The following is an 18,986-nucleotide window of genomic DNA, read 5'->3' as shown; positions in this document are numbered from 1 at the left end:
AGCTTGGGCATTTTTAAACCCATTGTGAGGTCCCAGTGACCTCGCTCTGCTGCTGGCTCTGCTCTAAGCTAAAGGTTCCATTCAGGACCTCCAGATGTCCCCTCCTCTGAGGTTTTCTCCTTAGTCGGAATGGAGTAGGATGTAGATAACACGTTACCAGCACCTTATCCTGTATGTGTGACAGAAACCCCCCTGGATCCCTGGTGGTGCCGTGTCCCCTCACCCACAGGTGTCCCCACAGCAGGTGCTCGAGGTGCTGATGTGACACCCACCACTGGTTGCCAGGACTATGGGGAAACTGCAGAGTAAAATCAGCTTCCACACCACCAAATACAGGTAAAGCAATGGTGGGAGATCAGTCCTGTTAATAAACCAGGTGTGAGAGTGAAGAGAGCACAAATGAGCAGAAAATATGGCAAGCACAGGGGTTTAGTTTCATTATTGGATGTTTGAACCAGGTTTGCATTTCTAATCCTCACTTATAAAGCCTGCTCAGCTTTTTGGGGGGACTGAAATCCCAAGTGTCACTCACAGGAATGGCCAAGCACATAACCATGGCCAGTGGTTGTGCTCTGTGATGGCTGAGGCAGAGCTCTGAAGGGGAACTGCTCCAGGAGAGAGGCTCTTCGGCCCAAATTCCCAAACTGCTTTGTTGTGTCCTCAGAGCCTGTCACCAGCCTTCATGGCCAAGATGAAATAATTCAGTCCCTGGCAGCAGGGAGAGGGATCTGTGCCTGGAGAGCAGCACAGGGTGGCAGCAGGGGGGACTCATGGCCAGGGAGGTGTCACAGCAAAGAGCAGCAGAGCCTGACCCATGTGAGTGTGGAGGCTGGTGAGGTCAAAATCTCTTTTCTTCTTTGCACCAGCACAGAGTGAGCAACAATTAAATATTCAGCAGCTCTGGAGCTGGGATAGGTCTGCTCCATCTCACTCACAGCCTCTCTCTGGCTTTCCCAGACAGATGTTGTCATGTCAGAAGATGCTGGAGGTGGCAGGAAATGGCACCTGACCTCTCCTCCCAGCCCCTGCAGCTCCCACTGCTGTCCCTGTTCCTCTGCAGGGCCGATGGCTCCGTGGGACAGACGGGACCCGCCGGTGCCTCCCGGGAGCACAGCCCTGCTCACACCGACGCTGTCACCTCTGTGGCTGCTCTCCAACCAGACCTGTGTGTGTCAGGAGGAAGGGATAAGGTGAGGTATCCCCTGGGACAGGAAAACATATCAACAGCTTCAAAAGTAAGGTTGAAATGTGAGCTTTTTCCATGGAGGGTAGCTATGCTGGTCCCTGGATTTAGAAAGGAAAAATGAGCTTAGGGTGAGGGCACGCCCTGAAGCACGTGGAATCAAATTTTGTAACCTCTCCAGAGCTCATATCACATCAAATGCTCCCACCCAGGCTTGGGATCGCCAGACTGACTCTTACGTCACCTGTCTTTAAGGACAGTTGTGCATGCTCTAGGAGCTGAAAACTAGAGGAACCTGTTCCTGCACTGTGGACTGTGCACAAGTCTTGGTATGACATATCCTCCCTGCCCTGCTCTCCTGCTGACCCCTGTCCCTGTCCCTGCAGAGCGTGGCTGTGTCCAGCTGGAGGTCCGGGGCTGCCCTGCGCCGCTTCACCGGCCACGAGCGCGAGGTCACCAAGGTGAGAGCTGGGGAGCCAGGAATGATGGAGCACTGGTTTGTCATCCACAAGAAAGGTGGGATCAGGGTATTCCTGGTATCCAGCTGGGGACGGTTGGGCTTGTTAACCTTAAAGGTATTTTCCAAACTTAACGATTCATGATTCTGTAATCAGAACACATTAGGTTTTTCCCAAGGTCCTAACAGATACTTTTGGAAGCAGCATGGAGCGTTGCATTCAGACTAAATAGGGCTGCAGGAGGTCTGGATGTGAGCTTGTCTTCCCCTCCAAGAGACTGTATAGCAAAAGCTCAGGATGAATTATGAGGTTAAGCTTTTGATGCAGAGATGCCATTCACTTTTCTTCAGGCCTCATTCTGCTAGACTTGACATTATTCCACAAATCAGCCATGCCTGGCTGATATATTCTGGGAATACCCATGCCACGTGCCATAGCTGGCATATTCTGGGAATAGCAGGGCTTTAATTTCCTTTCTGGGATTGGGATGACAAAGCCAAGCAGGCTTCTGGGAGAGCAGACGTGCAGAGGAGCTGTAGTTGTGCGTGGTGTGGCCAGTGCACCTCCACAGGGGACAGCCCCAGTGGGTACCCAGTGAGCTGTGGGTACTGCAAAGACAAAGGGGCCTTTGTTCACCTCAGTGCTCAAAACAACTGTGCACTGGGCTCATTTGGGTTTGTAAGGACATTTTTCCTATAAAAGGAATGGTTTCTAAGAACAAGACCTGAGAGCACCCATCCACCATCCCTGGCTCTGAGGGGACAAGGAACAGAATTGAGAGGCCAGGCTCTCCCCAGTCATGTTCCTGCATGTGCTGGGCTGTGGCAGGACAGCAGCAGAGTTGTGCTCTCCCTGTGAACTGGGTGGGAGGATGAGCAGCTTCTCCTTCTGGTCCTTGGCAGGTCACCTCAGCCCTTGACTCCAACAGAGTCTTCAGCGCATCCCGGGACAAGACAGTGATGATGTGGGAGCTTCACGGGACTTCGGGGCCAAGCCAGCACTTCCCAGGACATGACCTGGTTGTTACTGGACTGGCTGTGAGCCCAGGTGAGGGTACAACAAACTCCCAGTCCCCAGGGACTGCTGACAGTGTTTCCTGCCTTGTTTTGGATGCTAACTTGTGGTTGCAGACGCCTCCCTGCTGTGCACGGGCTCCCGGGACAACACCGTGTGCAAGTGGGACACTGAGACCGGGGAGTGTCTGGGCAGAGCTGCAATCTCCAGGAATCTGGTAGGATCTGCTGGTTCCTCAAATCCCATCCCATCATCCATCTCCCTGCCTGCATGATTATTTCACATGTGAAGCTGTGCAGAGAGAATTTTATGGAAGCTTGGTGCCAAAGGGAACCTTTGGGACACTGTGCACCTGAGCAGGCTCAGCTCAAGGCTGGTTATTCTTCTCCGGATAACAACAAACCCAGGAGCACAAAGGTACCACAGGACTCATGGCAATTTATCAATGCTCTAACTCAGAGCTGTTTGGAAGCACACAGAGTCATGGAATCACTGAGGTTGGAAAAGACCTCTAAGACAGAGTCCAGCCATTCTCCCAACACTGCCACATGTCACTCATGTCCCCAAGTGCCACATCTACATGGCTTTTAAATCCCTCCAGGGATGGTGACTCCACCACTGCCCTGGGCAGCCTGTGCCTGACCACCCTTTCAGCAAAGAAATTTTCCCCAGTATCCAACCTAAACCTCCCTTGGCGCAACTTGAGGCAATTTCTTCTCATTGCTTGTTCCCTGGGAGCAGAACCTGACCCCCACCTGGCTGCACCCTCCTGTCTGGGAGTTGTGGAGAGCTGGAAGATCCCCCTGAGTCTCCTTTTCTCCTGGGTGAACAAGCCCTGTGCAGTGGGGCTGCATTCCCTCCTGTACCAGCCCAGAGCTGGTGTGGGTACCACCCCCTGCTGCTGTCCCTGCTCCCATGGCTCTGTGTCCTGCTGCTGGCACCTCCCAGCCTCAGTCACCCCCAGCAACCCCACTGGGACTGGACATGACAGGGGAGCAGAAAAAGTCTTAATCTAACATTTCCAGCTCTCAATCCAGCAGGAGGAGGGGGAGGATGGGATCTCAGTGGTTCCATCCTCAGGCAGACACAGCCTAGCCACACAGAGGTGGCTCCTTGCTCATCCTTCCCTTTCAACAGGTCACACACCTGTGCTGGGTTCCTGGGGAGCCTTATGTCATCCAGACCTCAGAGGATAAAACCATCAGGTAAATTCCCCCTGTGGCCAGAGAGCAGGGAGGTACAGCCTGAGGCACGTGGGGCTATTGTGGGGTTGGTTGTCATGACCCCTGCTGGTGTGGCTAAAAGCCACCTGCCAGCTCACCTGGGCCTTGGAATGTGACCTCCAGCCAGGGACAGGGGCTGGGAGCAGCACTGGGTGGCGACTGCGAGTGAAAAGGAGAATTTGTGAGAAAGAAAGCTGGAGAGTGATCCAGCATGGATAAACGCAGGGATGCAGGGAAGAGTTTGGGAGCAGCCAGGGCAGAGCTGTGGGCACAGCTGGGGCGTGCCAGAGAGCACAGAGGGAAACCATCGTGGTGGTGATGCCTCAGGGTCCCCCTGCCCTCTGCTGTTCCCTGCAGGGTGTGGGACAGCCGGGAGCTGCAGGTGGCCCACACGTTCCCAGCCAAGCAGCACATCCAGACGTGCTGTGACGTGAGCCAGGACGGGCGGTACTGCCTCAGCAGCAGCAGCGGCTCCGCCGGCCACGGCGCCGAGGCCACCGTGAGTGCCGGGCAGCAAGGCCTGGGCTCCTGCTCCCTTCCCTCCCATGTCCACTGCAGACAGAGAGAGCAGCCCATCAGTGCTCAAGGGTCTGAGTGCACCCACTGCCTTGGCCTTGGGCTGGTGTCTTCCTGCCTTTCCCTTTGGGAAGTTTTGCTCAGGGAATATCAGCAGTTATTCTTCCTGATTAAATCACTGGGATTTGCTCCATCCCTAGAAGTGTCCAAGGCCAGGTTGGATGGGGCTTGAAGCACCCTGATCTAGTGAGTGGCATCTGTGCCCATGGCAGGGAGTTGAAACAAGGTGGTCTTTAAGGTTCCTTGTACCCCAAACCAGTCTGGAATTTCATTTCAGTAAAACACAGGGAAAGAACAATGGATGCAATTGAGGAACACAAGGTGCTTGCAGAAAGCCTGTAAGGGATCCCTTGCTCCAGGTGTTTCCAAAGCAGGGATTCAATCCTGCAGGTTTTCAGCCCTGTGTGTGAGGATCAAGAGGATGAACCTATCCCATCTCAGGGTGGGCAGGGCTGAGGATGGGAGCAGGCTGGACACTTCTTATCTGCCTGCACAGTCTTAGCTTGTTGGTTCTAATGGGTGTGGCCATATGCTCAGTCACCAGTGCTGAAAATCCTTTGGGCTTTGATGTTCTCCAGGGCTGTGAGCATGAGCAGGGACAAGGGAAGTAGCCATGGCACTCTGAGGATTGGTGAGGAGCTCCTTTATCCCAACCCACCTTCCTGTCTCAGTAAAACAGCTTTGTGCTGGCACAGCTGGGGCTCTACCACTGCCTGTTTCCTGCAGCTTTGGGACCTGAGGCAGACCAGGGGCCGAGTGTGTGAGTACAAAGGGCATTTCCAGACCACCACCGCATGTGTCTTCCTGCCCCGGGGCCCCGCGCTCGCCCCCAGCATTGCCACATCCTCCAGCGACAGCACGGTGAAGGTCTGGGACCAGGACACTGCAGGTAGGGGAGGCTCCTGCCCACTCTGTGTTCCTTTCTCCTGGATGACAAACCCACTTCCCTCAGTTCTGTCTCCTCGTGGTGACAGGCAGGTAACTGCTGCAATCTCTGGAGTTTACTCCAAGCCAGCTGCAGGGCAGGTGGAGAAATGGCCCAGAGCAAATGCAGGGCTCGACAAGCATGGAGGAGCTGCATGTCAGAGATGACAGGGATCTTCCCTCAGCTAAAAGGAAGAATTACCAGGCAGCTTTTAAAGATACATCCAAGTTAAGTTATGAAAGGACAAATGATAAAAAGAAAAAAGAACAGGGGAACTCCAGAGATTGCTGCAGGTACAAGTAGACAGTTGTAAGGAATAGAATTTGTACAGGAGGACAGAGGGATGGTCAGCCAACACCCTTATTCTGGTTGTCTTCTTGAAGGGGAATCATGGGCATTTTGGGGTTAAATCTGGTTGTGAGGGCGAGTCTCTCCCTGAGTTGGACACAAAGGGGTTTGTTTGCCTGCCAAGCCCTGCCATGGCAGCAGGTTCTTAGTAACCCTTGTGCTGCAGGCAGAGACCTCTTGGGAGCTGTTCAGGTTCACAGCATTAGACACTCCCCAGGGCTAAGCCCCTCTCCAAGGGAACTTATTTAAGATGGGATGAAAATAGAAGCCTGAGGCTCTCCTGCAGAGAAGGACCTTCTGTTCTCTTACCTGTTCCTTTGCCTGGTGCCTGTGCAACCAGGGTGGCTGTGGGGCTGGCTGCAGCTTTGATCCTCTTGCCTTCCCATCTGGGTGAGCCATAATCCAGCTGCTCTGGGAAGGACACAGGTCACCAGGAGAGGCAGCTGCCTGTGGGTCCAGGCCAAGTGCAGCTCTGTTTGCAGCTCAGCCTGAGGCTGTGGTCTCTGCACAAACTGTCTCAGGGAGTTTAATAACAGACACAAACAGAAAGGCTCATGTGGCACTGGATATTGTAAATCTTATTTCTCTTTCCCGTTTGGAGATTCATCAAAACTGTGTGGTGAGTGTAGCACAGCCCTTAGGAAAACTGTAAGAAATTTGGGAGAAGAAGGTGGGTTGGAAATGGCTCCAGTCTCGCCGTGCAACTCTGCCCAGTGGGAGCTGTAGGTCCATCCAGCCCTGCTTCCTCTCCCAGGAAGGGGCAGAGCCCGACCCCAGTCTGGATCCCTCTCAGCCACGGCCTGACTGGGCAATGCACAGGGTTGAGTCTCTCTACCAGGGGCACATCCCAAGGTGTTGGATGTGTGGGTCCAGGCAGCAGCTCACCACCTCAGGCGAGCAGAGCCTGGAGGTGGGAGATTGGTGTGGCCCTGTCCCACCTCAGCAAACCCAGCATCCCTCCCTTGTCCCTTCCCTTGCAGCCTGCCTGGCCACGCTGTGTCTCGAGGGCTCGGGCTCACTGGCCTCGCTGGCCACCTGCAACAGCTCCACCCTGCTCTGCGCCAGCTCCAACTCTGGCATCCACGTGCTCCGGGTGAGGGGCAGTGCAGAGCTGGCCCTGGAGGAGGTGGCAGCGTTCTGAGCACCGGAACCCCCTGTCAGACACTGTCCCAGGAGGAGGTGGCAGCGTTCTGAGCACCAGAACCCCCTGTCACAGATTGTCCCAGGGAGGGGATGTGACCCCCAAGAGCTGCCCTGACAGCAGGCAGCAGGGACGCTGTGCCTGTGGGATATGACAGCGGGGCTGGGGGACTTGCTGGTTGGTTTATGGGTGACAGAGAGGCATCAGAGCTGTCCAGGAGAAAAGCCAAACTCTGGGAGCCTTCAGGCCAAGCTCTTGCTCCTCACTGAGCATCCTGCATTTTCCTTACAAAGCCTCCCTGCAGCCTATGGCACAGGATGGGCAGAGGGAGGAGATGAGACACCAGGACCAAGGGACAGATACCTGAGCACTAGGCTGAGCACACACAGCTGGACCTGGGCTTGGACCAGAGGAGTCTGCAATGAAATAATTCTTCTGTGTTAGTTGCTGGCCTCTCATTCCATCCTATTTTCCCTGGAAGGAACTGTGCTCATGTTCCCAAGGAACAGACAGCTGCTCTCCAGCTGACAACAGTGAGGTGAATCTGTCTTCTCTTTACTTCTGAAGGTTTTCATCCAATCACAGAATTCCTGAGCAGAAATGGACCCACCAGGATCCTCCAGCCCAGCCCCTGTCCCTGCCCAGACCCCCCACCAACCCCACCCTGGGCATCCCTGGCAGCGCTGGCCAAACGCTCCTGGAGCTCTGGCAGCCTCGGGGCCGTGCCCATTCCCTGGGGAGCCTGGGCAGTGCCAGCACCCTCTGGGGGAAGAACCTTTCCTGCTCTCCAGCCTGACCTGCCCTGGACCAGCCCTAGCCATTCCCTGGCTCCTGTCCTTGTCACAGGGAGCAGAGATCAGAGCTGCCCCTCGGGAGGAGCTGCAGACCCTGAGAAATCTCCCCTCAGCCTCCCCTGCTCCAGGCTGAACAAACCCAATGACCTCACCCCTCCTCAGCTGTTTTTTACACCAGCAGAAATCAAACTGTGCATTGTGAAATTCCTGTAATTTCTCCATTCCTTGTGAGACCCAGAGCCCAGGATACAGATTCAAACCTCTTTAGATTTTCCAGGGTACGTTATTTGCAAAACCTCAATTTAAACAACAAACAAGTACAAAAGCTCTCCCCAGGGCAGGGCAGAACAAGACAATCCTACACTGAGTGACCTCACACAGCAAACCCTAAACAGGAGATGCTGACATGGATTTGCAACACCCAGTCCATGGGACAACTCATGGAGTAGGACACAAGGCGGTACCTGGAAAAGAAGAGATTCCCTGGCCTTGGACATCTACTGTAAGTGAATCCAGGGGGATGCAGATCTCCATCCAGAGACACCCATGTGGAGACAGGGGAAAGAGGGCACCACAAGCTCTCCCTCTCAGTTCTCTCTCTAAATGCAAATCAAGTTTGAAGTCACACTCCTACCAAAAAGGAAGGTGAAAAGGGCAGTAACAGAAGTTGAACCACACACCAAACCTGAGATGCTCTGTGGTTACTGCAAATGTTTGGAGGACAGCTGGGAGCTGAACTTGGAAGGGAGGGTAGAAGTACATGGATCAAAATTACAGCAGAAAGTGGTACCTGCAGTATAAAAACAATCCAAAATGTGGGAAAACCCCCAAAACTTGACACCAACCAAGCCCAGGCCAACAGTGGTGCTTCAAACACACCCAACCTCCAGAGCAGCCATGACTGCAGCTGCTGTAACACACTGGATTCCTGTTTTTTTTCTTTAATATAAAAAAGCAACCAAAAGTTATTAATGTTCCCGTCCCAGTCCATAACCAGCCCCTCTGAGCTACTCGGCTGTCCAGAGCTTGAAGGTTCTGTCATAGGAGCAGGTGGCAATGAGCTGCCCATCCAGGGAGATGTCCAGGCCCATCACCTTCCCCTCGTGCCCTGCCAGTGTCTTCAGCGGGGACCAGCCAGGGTGGGTCCAGATCTTGGCCGTGTTGTCGTAGGCACCCGTGAGCAGGAAATTCCCATGGTTGGCTGCACAGAAGAGAAGGGGAGAAGTGAGGCTTGCAAATGAGAACATGGCATCCCTGCTCACCAGCACAGGCCTTGCTGAGCTGCAGGTGTGGATGTGAGCTGCTGGAGGGGCAGGGATAGGGAGCAGCAGGGACTCACGTTCAAACCTGACGCCAGTGACCAGGTTCTGGTGGGCAGGGATGGTGTAGATGCACTTCCTCTGCCGCAGGTCCCACACCTTGCAGGTGTTGTCCCCACTGCCCGTGGCCACGTGGTACCTGCCAAGGAGGGGAGGCAGAGCAGTGTTTAGGGAGTGGTGTTTGCATTCACAGCTCCCACATCAGTGCCAGCTCCCTCCTTACCCGTTTGGGGAGAAGTTGATCCCGTAGATCTCCTTCAGGTGCCCTTCCAGGAACATGATACAGCGGCCCGTGCGCAGGTCCCACACCCGGCCAAAGGCGTCCAGGCCTCTGCAAGCACAGGATCACACACTGGGCTGGGCTGGGAGGGACCTTACAGATCATCCTGGCCATGGGCAGGGACCCCTCCCACTGTCCCAGGCTGCTCCCAGCCCTGTCCAGCCTGGCCTTGGGCACTGCCAGGGATCCAGGGGCAGCCACAGCTGCTCTGGGCACCCTGTGCCAGCACCTGCCCACCCTCCCAGGGAACAATTCCTTCCCAAAATCCCATCCATCCCTGCCCTCTGGCAGTGGGAAGCCACTCCCCCAGCAGCAATCCCTCGTCACAGCAAGCCCTTCATGCAGAGCCAAGGGCAGCTCACCCGGTGCCGGCGAGGGAGCCATCGGTGTGGAAGGCGATGTCGTAGACCCCCTTGCTGTGCCCCTCCTGGTGCAGGATCTCCTCCTGCGCCTCCAGGTCCCACAGGCGCCACGAGTGATCGTAGCTGCAAGATCAGAGCACTCCTTAAATCAGAGTCACTCAGGTTGGAAAAGCCCTCCAGGACCATCGAGTCCAAGTGTTAACCCAGCACCACCACATTCACCACTAACCCATGTCCCCAGATGCCACATCTGGGTGTTTTTTGAACACTTCCAGGATGGTAACTCCACCCCTGGGCAGCCTGTTCCAGTGCCTGGCCACCCTTTCTGTGAAGATGTTTTTCCCCAATATCCAACCTAAACCTTCCCTGGTGTAACTTGAGGCCTTTTCTCCTGGTCTCCATGTGACTCCAGGGAGAATAACAGGATATTTCACCAACTCTGGGAGCATTTCATTCCCACCTGAGACCAACAGTGTCTCACACAGGGGCAGGGAAAGGAATCCCTGCTGTCACTGACACTGCAACAGCCCAGCTGTGGTCACCAATGGCCAAGCCCTGCCCTGTGGCCAAGCCCTGGCACCACAGGGCCACCAGCTGGGCAGCCCATGGTCATTTCTGGAAGCCAATGCCCAGGTGTCCGTACCAGGTGGTGCCCAGGAACCTCCCTGAGGGGTGCCACATCACACGGGCCACTCGCATGCTGTGTCCCTCGATGTCTGCCACCGGCTCATCACTGAAACACAGAACAAACCATTGGCCACTGGCCACAGGGGTCTGGCTCAAGCCAGGCCTTTGCCCACACATTGTGATGGCAGCAAAAGCTCTGCTGATGAAATCAAAGCAGGCAGGAAGATCAGAGCTGAAGCCAATGATTCTGAATTCTGCCTTTGGGTCACACTCACAAAGCTCTGAGTGAAACCCTTTCTCCACAACTCCTGTTGGTTGTAAAGCTCTCCTGGGATGACGATGATGATAAATGAAGATTAACAAGGCCCTTGTCATTAGCGCTTTTGGAAGTACAGAAACAAATCACAGGGAGTACTGTACTAATGCAGGGAGTTCTGAGAACACAACATCCTGAACTGCACCAACTCCTGCTGACCTGCAGGATGCAGGCAGACAGGATGGAGGGAATATTTATTCTCCCAGAATGACAGGCAGCAGGTCAGGAGCATTCACACACGATCTGAACAGCACTGAAGTTTCTTTCCAACAGGTTAACTAAGAGACATGGTCACATGAGCCTAACAACCCCCCTGTCCCTTTGCACAGGGGTGCTTTTGCTGTTAGAGACTAACTTTCAGCTAAGGATAAACAACTGTGGCTCTGGGAGCTGCCTGCCCTTCCCAGAAGCCCTGCAGGCTCCACTTCTCAATCAGGTGATGCTGAGGCTCAATACCTGAACCATTCTCCTCTTCCCAGGCCTGAGAGAGGTGCTGCCCATTTGCCAGAGCTCCTCTGTGCAGTGGCAGCCACTTGTTTGCAGGACAGGCAGAACTTTTTGTGCCTGGTTGTGTGTTTGGTCAATCCCTCTCCAAATCCTGGTGCTTTCCAGCCACTCAAAAATTCATTTATTAATATCCAAGAGGGGCAATTTTCTCCTAAGTGAGCTGTTGGAATGAAACAGTCCCCACACCTTCTATCCATCACCCCCAGCAGTTCACCAAAGCCCAGCAGCAATTCTGCCTCAATCCCTTTCAGACAGTCTCCCTCACCTTGGCTCCCTAATCAGGGTGATCTCTCTTCCTGCTGAAGAGGGTGGCACACACTGAGGCCAGGGAGTGCACTGGGGTAACTACAAGAAAAGGTCATATTGGCAGGAGGATGGTAAATGTGTGGAGGAACATGGAATGAACCCCAGCACAGCAATGCTGCAGCTGTGCACATCTGGAACAGTTCTGACCTTTCCAAGTTCCAGAGTTTGACAGAGCCATCAGCTGCACACGAGGCCAGGCTCACGTCCTTCTTGTCCAGGGACACCGTGGCCTTGGGGTGGAACACGATTGCCCCCACGTTGGTGCTGTGTCCTGAAGGGCAAGGAAAACCAAGATTCAGAATCTGCCACAGTTCTCCAGAAAAGCAGCATCTCCTTGGCACTGGTGAGGGAGGTGCCAGTGAACACTTTCACTGTGTCCTCAGTGCTGGGTGACACTGCCCTGTCACCCCCAGCCAAACTGCACTTCCAGGAGCACCCAAGGCAGAGCACCCACCCAGAATAAAGGTTTGGAACCCTCCAAGTGCAGACAAAATTCAACATATGAATCAAAGGATTTGTCCTCACATCTGTATTGAGCCCAAGTTGTGACCACTACTCAAAGAACCTCACTGTTGTCAAGTGACCTGCCCAAAACTGCTGCTGTTTGTAACTCCAGTAACTCAAACCAGGTTTGGAAACCAAACCAAACTGTTCAGAAACAGCAAACTTGGAGCTGAGGTTTGAGCTAAAGGCCAGGTCTCCCTTCTCATTTTATGACACATTCCCATGCTCCCAAGCCAAGGGATGCTCTCAGTAAGACAGAAATCTGCCCAAAGACAACATTTTAGACCACAAAGTAATTCAGATGTGGGAGCTCAGCACAGAGAGGAACAAAAGAACCAAAAGCCCGAGTGAGAGCCCCTCGCTACCTCGTAAGGTGTGAACCAGGTTGCAGTCAGGCACAGACCAGAGCTTGCACAGCCCACTCCTGTGGAAAACAAGGAATGGATGTCAGTGGAGAAGAACATCAAGGAACAGATCCATGTTCCTTGTTCAACCAGCTCAGATCAATGAATCTCTGATCATCTCTAAAATGAGGTGATCAGAGCTCAGAGCAGCCTCTCACGATTCCCAAGCCTCCAAAACCATTCCTGTGCTCTCCCAGCCCCCAAAGCAGGTGCTGCCAAGGCAGTCTCACCAGCAGGCTGTGGCCAGCAGTTTGGAGTTGGGGCTGAAGTGGCAGTAGGACAGCGGGCGATCGTCCCCAATCTGACTGCAGAAGTTATTCAAGGACTGTAACAAATACAAAGATAACCATCAATAAATGACTGAAGTACAACAGCCCAGAGCTATCCCCAGCCAGAGCCTGAGGTGAGGGAGGCAAATGTGCACAGGAGGAGGCAGAGGCCCTTGGAAAGTCACTTTCAAAGGGAGATGCTGCCTCAGAGCCACTCCAGCTCCAGGCAGGAGGGCCAGGGCCAGCCTGGCCCAGGTGGCCGAGCATGGCCTGGGGGCACAGCTCAGCCCCCCCAGGGCCACCCATGGTATGTGTCCCCCCAGTCCCAGAGCTCTGCAGCTGCAGCTCTGACACAGAACTGGCTGGAGTTTGGCATCTGTCCACAACTCATCCAAAGAATCCAACCAGACAGACGGGGCAGAGGGGAGAAGTAAATCTTCTGGAGCAAACAGGATTAGGGGGGCAGCACACGCTGTGTCTGAGCCTCTCTGTTTGGTTAAGCTGGCAATCTGGCTTAGCAGGCTCAGAAAGGGCATCTTAAAGTCATCCCAACCATGTTCAGTACCCAGAACTGGGTATTTCCCTTGCATTCCCTGGCTCCCCAGCAAGAGCCAGGAATACATTCCTTCAGCCTCACAGGTGAGTGGCAAGGCAAGACAGGGATGTCTCTGCATCCTCTGCCACACACAGGGACAAATTACATCTCCCTGGAGCACTCTGAAGGAGTCAGAACGTGCTTCAGAGACACGGGGAAAGAGAGGAAAAGCAGAACTTCCCAAGATTGCAGAGACTGATGTGCATGTGGACAGCACCTCAGGCAGCCGAATTCCTGCTGGGCTCTTTGGAGGATCAGCAAACCTTGTGAACACAGCAGTGGAGCAGCTGCCAAACCTACCCGCAGGGATTTGTGCAGCTCCTGCCTCTGGGATGTCCTGGTGGCCTCGGGAATCTCCTTGAGCAGCCGGGCCTCCTCCAGCCGCTTCGCTGCCCTGGGGAGAGCAGAGGTGGGGTGACAACCCCCAGAACTGCCCCTTCCCCACTGCTGGAAATGCCTTTTCCCTGCTCTTCTCTGCATCAGTCCCTGAGAGCTCAAGCTCTGGGCTCACTGGACCTGCCTCCCCATTCCCTGGACCATGCTACCCACAGTGGGATCTGCACTTGGCTTTGACAAATGTTTTCCTGTTTTCTCTCACCTGGGGAGTGAATAGTTGGCCAGCCACAGCCTGGCTGTTTTCAGACTGCGTGGGCCCTCGTGGTACCAGGTTTGCTGATACTGTAAAAACAGGAATAAAAGTGACGGAAAAGCCCTGGTGCTGCTGCCCCTGCATTCATCCCCCTCAGCTCCTCCCAGCACCTGCCCCCAAACCCTGCTGTGCTCTGGCCTCTTTTTAAGGGCCTTCTACACAACTGAGCCCCAGGAAAAGGGATTTGGAGAGATAAATCAAACTCTCTGCCCTACAGATCCAATCCTGACATGCTGCCACTTCACTCAAAGTTCCAGCTGAACCCCGACTCATCTGCATTTACTGACAAGTAACTCCCTCCTTGTTTACACATCACCCACTAAGGAGAAAGCCCAGAGCTGCAGAAATTACTTCTTACAGTAAAGCTCAAAAATAATAAGGTAAAAGAGACTCAGAAGAGAGACAGAAGCAGAACGAGTAACCAAAGGCAGAAACGGATGCAGCAGAAGGAACTTTTTTTTTTCTTCCCAAGCGTGAAGGAAAGTAAGGGACTTGCTACAGTAGGTAAGAGCCCACACACTGCTCTCCTGGTTTGCACAGTGAGTGCAGCACAGAGCAGGGTCTGTGAGTAAAAACCACACTTGGTGCTCCTCACTGAGACCAAACATTGCCACAGATTTGTGAAATGGGCAACATGGAAAAAGCCTAAAGGGATGCCATGAGAATTCACAGGCTGGCCAAAGCCAGGAGTCCTGGATATATCAGAGGTAGATATGCCATCCCTCCCTCAGCACTGAGGGGACAGGAGACACCCTTACCTCTTCTTTGGACTTTTTGGACCTGTCATCATCTTTCCTGGTCTTTTTTAACGCATCTGTGCCGACCACCGAGAGGATGTTCCTTAACCTGGAAAGGAAGTCATGAAGCTGGATTTAGTCAGTGAAGTCTCAGCTCACCTGACAAATATCCCTGTGACATTCCCTCTGCCTTGGGGTTCTTAGAACAGAAATCCCAGACTGGTTTGGGCTGGGAGGGACCTTAAACCTCATCCAGTGCCATGGGCAGGGACACCTCCCATGGTCCCAAGCCCCAGTGTCCAGCCTGGCTTTGGGCATGCCAGGGATCCAGGGGCAGCCACAGCTGCTCTGGGCACCTGTGCCAGGGCCTGCCCACCCTCCCAGGGAACAATTCCTAGTTCCCAATATCCCATCCATCCCTGCCCTCTGGCAGTCGGAGCCATTCCCTGTGTCCTGTCCCTCCAGCCCTTGTCCCCAGTCCCTCTCCAGCTCTCCTGGAACCCCTTTAGGCCCTGCAAGGGGCTCTGAGCTCTCCCTGGAGCCTCCCCTTCCCCAGATGGAACACCCCCAGCTCTCCCAGCTGCCCAGTGACACAGCACTGACACAGCAGGGCTCGCTGCAGCCCAGCTCCCAGGAGAAGCTCAGGGATTTGTAGGTGGCCACTCCCTGTCTGCAGACACAGCACCTCTCCCTGCGCTCCGCAGGGCCCTCTCCGAAGAGCGTGATGGGCTCGCCCAGGGCCCTCAGGCAGGCCTTGACCTCGCAGTCGTCCGTGGACACGTTGATCTGCCGGGCGCGCTTGCGGCGCTCAAACTCCGCCAGCACCTCGGCCTGCCGCTCGCTCATGTGGTCCTCGAGGTCAAACACCTCCCCTGGCACACACACAGCCTGAGCACACGCAGCCAGCACGGCCCAGGGGACAGCTGGGGCTGGCAGGGACCCCTGCACATCACCCAGGGCATCGCCCTGCCCCGGCAGGGCCACCCGCAGCAGGTGACAAAGCAGGGTCTGGGATGTCCCCAGAGAGGGACGCTCCACACCCTCCCTCAGCTGTCCCAGAGCCCCTCAGCTGTCCCAGAGCCCCTCAGCCCCTGGGAGATCCAAGCACGGATCCAAGCCCACCCCTGACTGCTTTGAGGTGCTGCCCAGAGAGCAAGTGACACATCTGGAAGTGTCACATCTGGGGGAGGGATAGGGAAGGGTGCTTGCACACGCTCACCGCTGCTGATGTTGATGTTGCCGGCCTCCATGGCAGCCTTCATGCCCTCCTTGGCCAGCAGCCCCGCCTCGCCCTTGGCCAGGCGCTCCCGCTCCTTCTCCTCCAGGCTCCCGTAGAAGATGGGCGCCCGCTTGGCCGGGGCAGCCTCGGCCTCCTCCGCAGGCTTGGCCTTGGGGGGCTGCGGGGAGAGCCACAGCGGGCACAGAGCACACAGCAAACAGCCTGGCTGTGCCACAGCCGAGCTGTGCCAGCAGAACAGGGCTGGGCACCGAGCAAACACCCCCTCAGAATCCCACGCTGGGTTGGGTTGGAAGGGCATTGAAGCCCATCCCATCCCACCCCTGCCATGGCAGGGACACCTTCGCTGCCCCAGGCTGCTCCCAGCCCTGTCCAGCCTGGCCTGGGACACTCCAGGGATGGAGCAGCCCCTGGACATTGAGGTTTTTGCCACGAAAGTAAAATGCCACATTAAATTGCTGGAATCAGGCAGTGTTGGGTCCCTATTATTCATTATCTGCAGAGGTATATTTTGAAAGAGCTTTAGAACCCAGAGCTTTTCGTCCTCCTGCACCAGCACAGCCAGGAGCGATGCCGCGCTCCAGCTCCCTGCCCCGGAGAGCCGCCAGGACCGGGAAAAACGCAGGAAAACACGCGAGCCTTCGGGCTCCCTTAAGCAGCTCCGCTGTCACCGGTACGGCGTAAACCCCACACAGCAACAGCAGTCGCGACCCCCGCGGCCTCTCCCGCTCCTGCGGGCCCGCGGGCGGCGCCGCGGCCGAGCGGGGAACGGGCCCGGAGCCGCCCCCATCTCCCGAACACTCACCTCGGGGGGCCGGGCCGCACCGCGCGCCGCCGGTGCCCGCGCGGTGGCCATGGTGGGAGCGGGACCGGGAACAAGCCCAGGAACGGATAAGAAGGCTGGAAGGGGAGCGGGAACCAGAGAACGGCAACAGGGCGAGACTCGCCGCGCCCCGGCTCCGGCGCCTCACGGCCACTTCCGGGTCGCGCAGGGCATGCTGGGAGGCGTGGCGGCCTCATTGAGGGCGGGTCGCGCAGGGCAGGCCGGGAACTGCATCGCCCTTTAAGGGATGAACACGCAGGGCACGCCGGGAGGAGTGGCGGGGGAAGCGGGACGCGCGGGGCACGCCGGGAGATGCAGTGCCCGCTAAGGGCGGAATGCGCGGGGCACGCCGGGAGGTGTGGCGGGCCCGCTAAGGGCGGGACGCGCGAGGCACGCCGGGAGATGCAGTGCCCGCTGAGGGCGGAACGCGCGTGGCACGCCGGGAGATGCAGTACCCGCTAAGGGCGGGACGCGCGGGGCACGCCGGGAGATGCAGTGCCCGCTGAGGGCGGAACGCGCGAGGCACGCCGGGAGATGCAGTACCCGCTAAGGGCGGGACGCGCGGGGCACGCCGGGAGATGCAGTGCCCGCTGAGGGCGGAACGCGCGAGGCACGCCGGGAGATGCAGTACCCGCTAAGGGCGGGACGCGCGGGGCACGCCGGGAGATGCAGTACCCGCTAAGGGCGGGACGCGCGGGGCACGCCGGGAGGTGTGGCGGGCCCGCTGAGGGCGGGAGCGCTCGGTCCTGCCGCGGGTCCCGGTGTCGCCGGCCGCGATGCTCCGTCGGAAGCCGACGCGGCTGGAGCTGAAGCTGGACGACATCGAGGAGTTCGAGAGCGTCCGGAAGGAGCTGGAGGTGCGCGCGGGGCCGGGCGCGGAGGGCTCGGCCCACCCCCGGCCCTGACCGGCCCGTTCGCCCGCAGAGCCGCAGGAAGCAGCGGGACGAGGCGGAGGCGGCGGTGGGCGGCGAGGAGGCGGCGGCGGCGGCGATCGGAGCGCTGGGCACGGAGCACAAGAGCCGCGAGCAGCTCATCAATGACCGCATCGGGTACAAGCCGCAGCCCAAGGCCGGCGGCCGCACCGCGCACTTCGGCACCTTCGAGTTCTAACGGGGCTGCCCCGGGACCCCCGGCAGCCCCAGCCCCGCTCAGCCGGGCGGGCCTCGCCGTCCCCCCCTCTGCGCTGTTTCATTTTTGGTTTTTAAGTTTGGTTAACATGCCCGTGAACGCCCCTTTGCCGAGTGTTTTGTTTTAAATAAACATGTATTTTTTAAAAGAAAAGAATAATCATCCCACGAGCTGCTGTAAACGGCTGCAGTGACCGCGTGGGGGTGGAAACAGCTCGAGCACCCCGTTCCTGCTCCTGTGAGCAGGGGGATAAATCTCTGGGAGGAACCTCTGGGAAAGTGATCTGGTGAGCTTAAAGCAGACAATGGAGCGTGGCCACCTGAGCCTCCAGCCCTACCCGCTGGTGGCCCCACTGAGGAGAAGGCCCTGGAAGTGTCTGATGAGTGTTTTGGGATAACGGTGCCACAGTTCTGGGTGGCAGGCACTGCTCTGTCCTTTGCCGAGGCAACCAGGAAAGAATTCCCCGTCTGTTAAATCAGCCAGTCCCAAATGCATCCCAGAGCTGCTTCCCCATCCGTGTCACAGCCGGGAATGGCTGCAGCCCTGGATCATGGGCTGGGCACATGGATGTGGAGTGATATCCCAGATTTTCTGACTGAGCAGCTTCTCCTTTACACTTCCCTGTTCCACCTCCATGCAGCTCTGCTCAGTGTCACCCCAGCTGCCCTGGTTTGTCACCCTTGGAATGGAGCTCAGAGCTGTTTGCTGCTTGGATCAAAGGCCACCAAACAGTTCCTTGTGGCTGGTGTCCTGTGAAAAGGCCGAGGGCACATGGATTTCCTCAGCAGGTCCCTGGATTTACCATCAGGTGCCTGGGCAGGGGGAGGTCAGATTTGATTTAGGTGAGAGGAAGGTGAGGTTTGGGGCAAAGCCCACTCAGGAGGAGTCTGACAGTGGAGGACACTTGACAGGAGGAGTCACAGAGTGGGGTGAGCTGAGGGAAGCAACTTAAAAGCCTGAGCAGCTTCTTGGTGCTCAGGGAACTCTGCTCCCTGCAGCCTGGGGAAGGAGCAGGGCAGGCTGCCACAGCCCTGGGCCTGCACCAGGACACCTGCAGGGAATTCAGGAGCTGGAGGCTCTCCCTGCCTCTGGCCAGGGCTGTTTCCTACCATCTTCAGCACAATGACCAGGTCTGGTTTTTCAGCATTCCTCCAAAGTGGACTTCAGTGAATTTCAGGCTTCCCATGTTGTAGGTGCATCAAATTTCAGGTCAGGCTGGGAAAATGTACAGAACTTCAAACTTTTCCAACTGGGAAGAGCC

The 18,986-nt window shown here is 56.4% G+C and overlaps 3 protein-coding genes across 5 annotated transcripts; 2 read left to right on the top strand and 1 right to left on the bottom strand.

Annotated features, from left to right (window-relative positions):
* Window positions 1–60: 60 nt before the first annotated feature.
* Window positions 61–7,311, top strand: WDR31 (WD repeat domain 31). 3 transcript variants are annotated; one of them, XM_053996041.1, is made up of 10 exons: window positions 61–134; window positions 242–336; window positions 1,061–1,190; window positions 1,570–1,644; window positions 2,544–2,688; window positions 2,772–2,872; window positions 3,793–3,860; window positions 4,236–4,377; window positions 5,181–5,343; window positions 6,708–7,311. In XM_053996041.1, the coding sequence occupies exons 2-10, from the start codon at window positions 290–292 to the stop codon at window positions 6,866–6,868; spliced, it is 1,032 nt and encodes a 343-aa protein (XP_053852016.1). In that variant the 5' UTR covers window positions 61–134; window positions 242–289; the 3' UTR covers window positions 6,869–7,311. The 3 variants fall into 3 exon arrangements, with proteins under 3 accessions (XP_053852016.1, XP_053852017.1, XP_053852015.1); XM_053996042.1 differs by lacking the exons at window positions 61–134; window positions 6,708–7,311 and adding exons at window positions 2,947–3,072; window positions 5,033–5,085 and having other exon boundaries at window positions 253–1,190; window positions 5,181–5,268; XM_053996040.1 differs by lacking the exon at window positions 61–134 and having other exon boundaries at window positions 253–1,190.
* A 543-nt stretch (window positions 7,312–7,854) lies between these two features.
* PRPF4 (pre-mRNA processing factor 4) lies at window positions 7,855–16,773 on the bottom strand. Its single transcript, XM_053996039.1, has 14 exons — window positions 16,580–16,773; window positions 15,757–15,934; window positions 15,223–15,409; window positions 14,559–14,646; window positions 13,750–13,829; window positions 13,452–13,545; window positions 12,518–12,612; window positions 12,249–12,307; window positions 11,527–11,650; window positions 10,267–10,356; window positions 9,624–9,746; window positions 9,205–9,312; window positions 9,002–9,120; window positions 7,855–8,863 (listed from the first exon to the last, which is right to left on the bottom strand). The coding sequence occupies exons 1-14, from the start codon at window positions 16,628–16,630 to the stop codon at window positions 8,670–8,672; spliced, it is 1,590 nt and encodes a 529-aa protein (XP_053852014.1). The 5' UTR covers window positions 16,631–16,773; the 3' UTR covers window positions 7,855–8,669.
* Window positions 16,774–17,264: 491 nt separating this feature from the next.
* CDC26 (cell division cycle 26) lies at window positions 17,265–17,910 on the top strand. Its single transcript, XM_053996574.1, has 2 exons — window positions 17,265–17,454; window positions 17,522–17,910. The coding sequence occupies exons 1-2, from the start codon at window positions 17,374–17,376 to the stop codon at window positions 17,705–17,707; spliced, it is 267 nt and encodes an 88-aa protein (XP_053852549.1). The 5' UTR covers window positions 17,265–17,373; the 3' UTR covers window positions 17,708–17,910.
* Window positions 17,911–18,986: the final 1,076 nt, after the last annotated feature.

The sequence above is a fragment of the Vidua macroura genome, chromosome 21, assembly GCF_024509145.1.
Source record: "Vidua macroura isolate BioBank_ID:100142 chromosome 21, ASM2450914v1, whole genome shotgun sequence".
NCBI classification, from domain to species: domain Eukaryota; kingdom Metazoa; phylum Chordata; class Aves; order Passeriformes; family Viduidae; genus Vidua; species Vidua macroura.
This window is presented reverse-complemented; position numbering and strand designations above follow the sequence as displayed.